Here is an 8,237-nt window from a genome sequence, read left to right on the forward strand (position 1 = left end):
CATAAATCAGGGAGCTTTGCAGAGCCTCAAGACTCCTAGTTAAGAACCACCCAGGGCTTTGAGGTAGAGCGGCAGGACCAGCTGAAACCAAAGCTTGTCTGACTGAGAAGGGCAGAGCTGAGACCCGCCACTAGGACCTGACCGTTCCCCCACGAAGCGCCTCCCCACTCCTGCCTGGACCTGGCGGTGTCCGGGCAATAGGGTAGTGAGGATCTGATTTAGGGCATGTGGGTGCCCTGGCCTTTCTCCCCACCCTGGAAAACCTAGGCAGTGGGGGTGCCACACCTCAGTTGTATAGGGTGCTGTAGTTTAAGTACTAGAGATGGGATGTGGGGAGGTTCCAGCCTGGGTTGTGTACTCTGGGGCCACCAGCCCTGGGGGTCCTTGTTCCTCTGCACCCCCCGGGAGACTGGTGCTGCGTCCCAGGATGGCCAGACGTTTGGGGGAGCAACGCATCCCTCCTCTCATTGCTTTCCCTATGTCTGCAAGCAGCGGCGCCACCCAGCCTTGCTCGGCTGGACTCCGCTTGGGGGTGGGGGTCAGCAGGGTCGTGCCGAGGGCGGCCAGGGACAAAGGGCGCTTGTCTGCGGCCCGCCCTGACCCGGGTGGCTGGTTCCCGGACGCCGGGAGTCCGCTGATTCACGCGGACAGCGCCCCCCGCCCCCGGCCGCGCCGCCCCGGGGGGTAGGAAGTGGGGGGAACGCGGGGCGGCGGCGAGTCAACTTTCCCTCTTAAGCCCCGAAGGAATGTCGGCGGATTTCCTGAAATCCGACCCCGGCCGCCCGCCGGCCGCCCGCCCCTCACCTGGACCAGCTCCCCCGGGAACGCCAGGAGGGGCGCCGGGGCTCACCTGGGGGGCCGGGGTCAAGTCCTCTTCCGCTTCCCCCCAGCGGCCTCAAGGAGCGGAAAAGGGGGGGCTGGAAGCCATCAAACTCTACTTTCAGCCCTGGGGCGCTCCGACCCAACCCCTTAAGTCACAATTTCCCCATCTACAAACAAGGGCGGGACGTCTCTTCGCACAATAAACACGCCCCCCCCAATACACACAAAAGGTCTCACTTAGCCCAAGCTGGCCTCAAATTTTCGGCCATCCTCCTGTCTCAGCCTGCCCTGTTGATACTGTCAGGCCATCCTACTCCTAAATCCCCCATCCTCGCTGTGACCGGCTCTGCCAGCCCTCTCCTCCCGTATCCTGTCACTTAGGCCAACCCCTTGTGCCATTCCGGGTTCCAATGACCTAATTTGGAAGGAGGACAGCCCTACCCTATAGGGTTTTTGCAAGAAAAAAAAAATCATCGTGACAAGAAAATCTTTGTTGAAAGGAGTGTTTGTTTGAAATGAATGAAGGACCGTAATTGCGGAAGGGTTAAGTGCCCGGGACTCTGCAAATGACAAGTGTGAACTTGAATTCCGGCTCTGCCCAGGCGTCCGGATGCCAGGTTTCCCACCTGTAAATTGGGGAAACAGGCTTTGTGTTTGGTTTATTGAGACAGGGTCTCACTCTGTGGCTGAGCTGACTTAGAACTCACTTCGTAAGCCAGATTGGCCTTGATCTCGCGGCGATCCTCCTGCCTCAGCCTTTCAGCGTGCTGGGATGATGGGCATAGACCAAGCCGTCTGGTTTGGGGAGACAGTTGGGGGTCCCAGCGTGCAGGGACCGTGCCCTGGGTGCGCTGGTGGGAGGGAGGCCTAGGCCGGGAGGGGCGGGGGAGGGGCCGCGCCGGGATCCAGATGTTCAGGTCCGCCAGGCACAGCCGCGCCTGATTAAGCCACGTGGGGGCCGGCCGGGGCCGCCGAGATGAAAGCGAGCGGCCGGCGGGGACCGGGGCGCGCCAGCCCCTCCTCCCGGCCGGAACCTGCGGCTCCCAGTGACCCGACGACCCCGTGAGCGGCCTCCTCGTCTGCTGGGGCGGAGCGACAGGGCGCGCGGGCCACAGGCACCTGTGCCAAGCAGGCCAGTGGGGCTCGGAGCCCCCGCCCCGGTGCGCGGGAGAAAGGAAGCTGGGGAGACCTCCGAACTCTAGACGAAAAGCCACAATGTCCCTATTCGTCTCAAGTTTCCCCACTAGATTGGAAGAGTGAGCGGGCTGGAGGCCTTGCTAGGGTGTTGGGGGGGGGGGCTTTGTGTACCGGGGAGACCCGGGGTTCCCTCGGGTCTGTTTCTGCGCTGGCATGAAGGGCGGCCACCTTGAGGTTTTCGAGGACTTCCTGGAGGAGGCAGCTGCCCCTAAAGTACCTTCCCCAGAGTCTTCGTATCCCGGAAGCGGGCAGGCTGTGGCCGGTGGTCGGAAGGCTTCTGAGCCGAGCCATCAAATGCTTCAAGTTCAACCTGGCTCCAGCCCTAGGGTGCTCCTGTCCCTCGTGCCTCCTACTTCCTCCCTCGCCATTCCCAAGTCTTTGTCCTACCCCCCCCCCCTTGGTCCTCAAGCACCTCGTGTGCCCTCTCCTCCCTCACTGCCTGCCTTCCTTCCGTCTTCGCTTCTCCCCTCCCCCACCTTTCCGTTCTTTCCCCCTTTTTCGCCCTACCTACCCACCCCTCCCCCTCCCCCCTCCATCCTCCTAGTCCTTCAACCTCCTCATCCTCCTGGTCCCTTTCTCCTCATCCTCCCATCACCTCCTCTTCTGGCCCTGCCCTTTCCTCCTTTTCCATCTTCCCTCTCCATACTTCTCCTCCCTTCTCTAACTTTTTTTTTCCCCCTAATTCCTTGACTAAGGATCCTGGATGTTCCCTGTCCTGGTTGCTCTTGGTCTCCATCCTTGAGTGGCCTAAGGTAGGCCTGTCACCCTGTTTAGCCAGGCCTTCTTTGACATCCCTTGTCCGCAGATCTAAGTCCGGACAGAGACACCCCCCCCTCCCCGGGCCATGAGCATCAAGATGTCCCGAGCTGGGGTGGGGATTCACCTGCCCGCCCGGCTCGCCGCAGCCCTCCCCCCGCCACCCCACCCCCCCGCTTCCCAGGCTGCCTCGCTCAGTGACGTCAACACCGGGTCCCGCATCCCGACGCCCGCACCCGGGGCCCGCGCTGCGCACACTCGGCCATGGCTGCAGTAGCGTTGCCGCTGCTGTTGCTGCTGTTGTTGGCGTCGCCGGCTACTCCGGCACCAGCGCGCGACCCCTTCGCCCCGCAGCTTGGGGACACTCAGAGTTGCCAGCAGCGGTGTCGACAGCGCCACCCTGGCCCGCCGCCCGGGCAGGTAACTGAGGGGCGCCCAGGAACCCAATCCCTGGAAACGGGGAGGGGCCTGAGTGGAGGACCCTCCGCTGGGGGAGGGGATGCGAGTCCCTGGTACGGTAGTGCTGGAGCCTGGGGTCCCTGGAAGGAAAAGGGAGGACCTCGGGTGTGGGAGGGGGTCCTTGCAATGAGGCGAGACCTAGAATGGGGGTCCCCTAGGTAGAGGAGGGATGCTGGACCCTCGGATTGGAGAGTCTCCGGAAGTAGTGGGGCGACAGGACGGAGAATGTTCAGGGGAGGAGAAGCTGATGTGTTTGCAAAGAGGGTGGCTTGAAGTGGGGAGGGCGTCTGCATCTCAGCACCTCCTTCCAGGGAGGGGTGAATTGACCCCAGGGTGGACAGTGTGTGTGTGTGTGTGTGTGTGTGTGTGTGTTGGGGGGACATGGCAAAGGGAGTGTGAGACGTAATCCTCAGAGGTCCTAGAGATCACCCACACATACTGCAAGGACGATCGCGTGCCCGACCCTGTCCCCCACCCCCACCCCCACCCCCACCCCCGTCCTGCCCCTACCCCGTGGTCTTCCTTCTCTCCATCTTCTTCGCAGCTTTGAGCCAGCTCTGCTCCCATGTGTCCCCTAAGAACAAGCTCTCTGCTTCTCTCTGAGGAGCCCTCTGCCAGCATCGACCCTGGACACTTCCAGGTCCACTCCTCCAGCCAGGACCTTCACTCCCCAGTCTGCTTAGAAAGCCAGTTCCTGTTGCTCAGAGCCCCCGCCCCTATGATGATCCTAGCCTTCCCCTCAACCTCAGTTCATTCTCCGGGAGGCTTAGGGGGACCTCAGCCATCTTACCCTATCTCCCTCCCCAGCCAGAGCCAGAGGGTCCTTCGGTGTCCCCGAATAGCGAGGCAGCGCTGACCAGTGCTTGCGAGCGCGGCTGTCGGCTTTTCTCCATCTGTCATTTCGTGGCCAAGAGCTCTAGGCCCAACGCCACAGAGACAGAATGCGAAGCAGGTGAGTCCCCCGGGCTGGGTGCACCTTGAGCCTGTGGCAGAGCTGCGCCCCCCACCCCCCGGAAGGGGCCCCCAGTGACTCCATCATATGACCCACAGCCTGCACTGAGGCCTACGTGAAGGCGGCGGAGCAACGAGCCTGCAGCGAGGGGTGCTGGGGCCAGACCCCTGAGCCTGAGACCCAGTTGCAGCAGCAGGTGAACCCCCCAACCTAAAAACAAACAAACAAAAAACAAACAAACAAACAAAAAACTCTAAACAAAATCCCCAAACCAAATACACACGAGAGAGCTTGTGTGGTTTCTTTTTTTTTTTTTGGTTTTTCGAGACAGGGTTTCTCTGTGTAGCTTTGACTGTCCTGGACTTACTTTGTAGTCCAGGCTGGCCTCGAACTCACAGCGATCCACCTGCCTCTGCCTCCCGAGTGCTGGGATTAAAGGCCTGCGCCACCATGCCCGGCTTCTTGTGTGGTTTCTTAAAGAGCCCAGAAAACCCCCAGCTCACCTGACCCAGAGCAGGGGGCCCGGTTGGGTTTTGAATCCCTGGTTAAGCCACACCAGTCAACAAGGCCCAGTTTGCTGACCTTGCTCTGTTGGCTTTCCTCTTCCCAGAAAATGGCTTCGGAACCACCCATCGGGACACTCTCACTCCTGGACTTATTTTCCACGCTCTGCAGTGACCTCATGAGTTCCGCCCAGGGCTTCGTGTCCTCCACCTGGACATACTCCCTTCAGACAGACAACCGGAAGGTGGTGGTGTTCCAGGTGAGAGAGCCACGGCCCGATGAACCTGAGTGGTATCCAGCGGTCACCTCATGGCAGTTGAAGTCCTGGTGCGAGAGCGTCAGGCCGTGTCGGATCCAGGAACTCTGTTCTTGCCGTCCATGTAGGTTCCTCAGTTTATCTGGCTTGGCAGCCAGCACCTTTATTGGCTGAGCCATCTTGCCTGCTACCGGAATAGGGGTTTACTCTGGTTGGCAGAGGTTGGGTCACATGACCACCTTCCTTGGCTTGGACATCTTCTGGTTCTGGGGTTAAGGCTAATGGATACAGCCCGTGGTTCGGTGTCCTCCTGCATGACCCCCAGGAGAACTAGGGGCCACTTGGACAAGGAGCAATAGCCCACTTGGGTCTGAGATGAGCCGACTAGGGTCAGAGGTTGTGTCTCTGATATCCTGTTCCCTGCCCAGACCCAGCCCGTGGTAGAAAGCGTTGCATTCCAAGGGAGCCGCCTGCAGCGAGTGGAGGTGGCCTGGAGAGGCGCGCATCCCGAGGCCCTGGAGGTGCATGTGGGTAAGATCACCGCACATCCACAGCCACTCTCCCGAGACCCATGGTCTCCCAGGGTCCGGTGGGCCGTGTCCCAGGATTCATGGCCACATTCTATGGCTCCTATCCCAGCATCCCTTGTACCTCCGCTCCAGCCCTTCACATCCTCCTGGCCAAGTCCGGGCCTCCGTGGCCTGACTCCACACCAGGCTGGCCTCTTAGCTGAGGCTGGGAGCACACTGGCCCTCTTGCCTTTCAGACCCCCTAGATCCCTTGGACAAAGTGAGGAGGCCTAAGACCCGAGTGAAAACTAGCAAGGCCAAGGCAGACTCTGAGGACCAACAAGAGAGTGACTTTCTCAGCTGCATGTCTCGGTGGGTGCCAGTGGGGCGGGCCGGGCCGGGCTGGGTGCTCCTGTGTGAGGCTCAGATGGCTGAATGCTGCCTGCCGTTGGGACAGGCGCTCCGGGCTGCCTCGATGGGCCCTGTTCTGCTGCCTCTTCCTCTCCATCCTGGTCATGTTGTGGCTCAGTTGCTGTACTCTGGTCACCACACCGGGCCAGCACCTCAAGTTCCAGGTGAGTAACACCCAGGGTGGCTAGGGCTCGGGGTGGGGGCAGAAAGCCTAGGGTTGCGTGCTGGGCAGTCGTGCTTGGCCCGGGAAGCCAGACAAGGGTCTTTTTCTCTCCAATCCCTACAGCCTCTAACTGCAGAACAGCACAAGGGCCTCCTGATGGGGTCCGACTGGCCCTTGTACCCACCCCCGTCGCCTGCCTATGAGGACAGCCCCCCGCCTTACAAGTTGAAGCTAGATTTGACCACGCTGTAATCTCCGGCCTATTGCCAAGTACAGGGGCCCCCGTCACATGCTTTTACTCTGCACCCCGAGGTCCAAAGTCAGGGTGGGGAAACCAGCCTTGGGCTCATCTACCCCCTTAATCCTCCCTCCCTCTTGGCCATCACATCTCTCAGTCCCCTTGAGACAACGGAACCTAAGTGGCAACCTAAGTGGCGGCCTGGAAAGGGAGGGTCTCTCCCCCCCCCCGCCCCTCCCCCCTCTTGCTTTCTTTGTGGCTGGCTTTTCAGCTCTTCGCAAGTCATCTACGAACCTTGTCTGTGTTGCCTTTCTTTTTCCTCCTTTGTGTCCTCACTGTGGGGGGCTGAGGTCTCGGGGGTTCCCCTCTCTCCTCACTGGGGGGGCTGAGGTCTCAGGGGTTCCCCTCTCCTAAGGTTCTTGCCCTTCTTTATCTCTGGCGACCCAGCTGCCTCAGGAGGGAATTGTGGGGGCTGGGAAGGGATGAGGAGGAGTAAACGTTAATAAAGTGAATAAAGGATAGAGTGGCTGAGCCTGCGTCGGTCTGTGCTTGCCTAGGGTGGGCTGAGTGAGGCTGGCTGAGACGGTCAGTCCTTTGAACCCGGGAGAAGCCCCAGAAGTTGTTAAAGAACGGGAGGGACACGAGCAGGTGACAAACTCAATGAGTGAAAAACGGCTGTCTCACCCCTAGCCTGAGTGACAGTAGTGACCCTTCCTGGACCTAGAATCCCTTGAGGAAGTCTGCTGATAATCTTGTGGTTATTGGGCTTGCCTTCCTTCTCTTAGGGACAGAGCTCGGCCCACTGCAGGCAGATATAGGGCCCCTGGTGGAGGACCTAGATGCTGGGCAGGGTCCACCCCTGAGGCAAGCTGCCAGCCCCTCACTAGGGATCCTAGGCAAGGGCTCCATCCTGAGCTACGCCCAAAGTCCCTCACTGGTGGATTCTAGGCAAAAGCTCCACCCCTGAGCCACGTCCACAGCCCCTCACTGGGGGATCCTAGGCAGGGGCTCCACCCCTGAGCCACGCCCACAGCCCCTCACTGGGGTATTCTAGGAGTCCTTCAGCCTTTGACTCACACCTCCTGCCTTTATTGCCCTGACTTTTTTTGTTGTTTGTTTTTGGTTATGTAGTCCAAGTTGGCCTAGAACTGTCAGTACTCCTTCCTTAATCTGGCTGCTGAGGTAACTGGGGTGTGCCATTAGGCCCTCTCTCAAAGACCTTTTTGAGTGTATCCTCAGTAGCATGAATTGGGAGCCCTCTTCTGGCAACCAAAACACCTTGTCATACCAACCCCACACCCCACACCCCCCAGCACTGGGAAACAACAACCCCCAACTCCCCCATCTAACTGGCTACTCTAACCAACTAGCCCAGTTCTAGCCCTCACCCACAGGGACCTCCAAGTAGCCTTTCCGTTCCGTGTCCTGCTTATGCGTGTCCCCTCACCACCTGAGCTTCCCTGGCTTCAGCTGACAGCCCCAGATCCCCCTGCCCTTACACTCTAGTCCTCTATAGCTTCCCCCCAGTCCTGTCTGGTAAAGAACACATATGATCACAGACATGGATGTCTCCTGTTGTCACACAGGTACCCCCCAAATGGAACTGTACCAGCAATGTCCCCATGATCTAGTCTGCTGTTATCACCAGTCAGCCCTATGGAGACACCGACCCTTCCTCACTCTCTTCACTCTCTCCTCCCCTCCCTTCCCCTCCCTTCCTCTCTTCCCCTCCCCTCCCCTCCCCTCCCCTCCCCTCCTCTCCCCTCCTTTCCTCTCCTCAGTGCTGATAGGACAGGTTCCTTCTCATCCATCCACACCAAGCGACACCGGCTAGCTTGCTAGCTTCTAATTCTGTGTAGCTGAGGTTGACCTTGAACACCTGATCCTCCTGCCTCCACCTAGAGCAGCCTATGTGGGTCACCACCTGGTTTATGTGGTGCTGGATCCAGCACATGCTGGACAGGTGTTCT

General features: G+C 59.8%; 1 protein-coding gene across 2 annotated transcripts; it reads left to right on the forward strand.

Annotated features, from left to right (window-relative positions):
• Window positions 1-2,973: 2,973 nt before the first annotated feature.
• On the forward strand, window positions 2,974-6,798 carry TMEM59L (transmembrane protein 59 like). 2 transcript variants are annotated; one of them, XM_084759205.1, is made up of 8 exons: window positions 2,974-3,195; window positions 4,042-4,186; window positions 4,285-4,382; window positions 4,797-4,949; window positions 5,375-5,477; window positions 5,713-5,777; window positions 5,913-6,030; window positions 6,153-6,798. In XM_084759205.1, the coding sequence occupies exons 1-8, from the start codon at window positions 3,040-3,042 to the stop codon at window positions 6,230-6,232; spliced, it is 918 nt and encodes a 305-aa protein (XP_084615331.1). In that variant the 5' UTR covers window positions 2,974-3,039; the 3' UTR covers window positions 6,233-6,798. The 2 variants fall into 2 exon arrangements, with proteins under 2 accessions (XP_084615331.1, XP_084615330.1); XM_084759204.1 differs by having other exon boundaries at window positions 2,978-3,195; window positions 5,713-5,827.
• The last annotated feature ends 1,439 nt before the right edge of the window (window positions 6,799-8,237 follow it).

The sequence above is a fragment of the Acomys minous genome (assembly GCF_964271855.1).
Source record: "Acomys minous genome assembly, chromosome: 15".
NCBI lineage: Eukaryota > Metazoa > Chordata > Mammalia > Rodentia > Muridae > Acomys > Acomys minous.

What these genes read in the sequence shown, in the direction of transcription:
- TMEM59L (XM_084759204.1), top strand. Translation starts at nt 3,040, where the DNA reads ATGGCTGCAGTAGCGTTGCCGCTGCTGTTGCTGCTGTTGTTGGCGTCG. An exon ending in AGAGACAGAATGCGAAGCAG is followed by an intron (nt 4,187 to 4,284) that starts GTGAGTCCCCCG and finishes TATGACCCACAG; the next exon opens with CCTGCACTGAGGCCTACGTG. An exon ending in GGAAGGTGGTGGTGTTCCAG is followed by an intron (nt 4,950 to 5,374) that starts GTGAGAGAGCCA and finishes TTCCCTGCCCAG; the next exon opens with ACCCAGCCCGTGGTAGAAAG.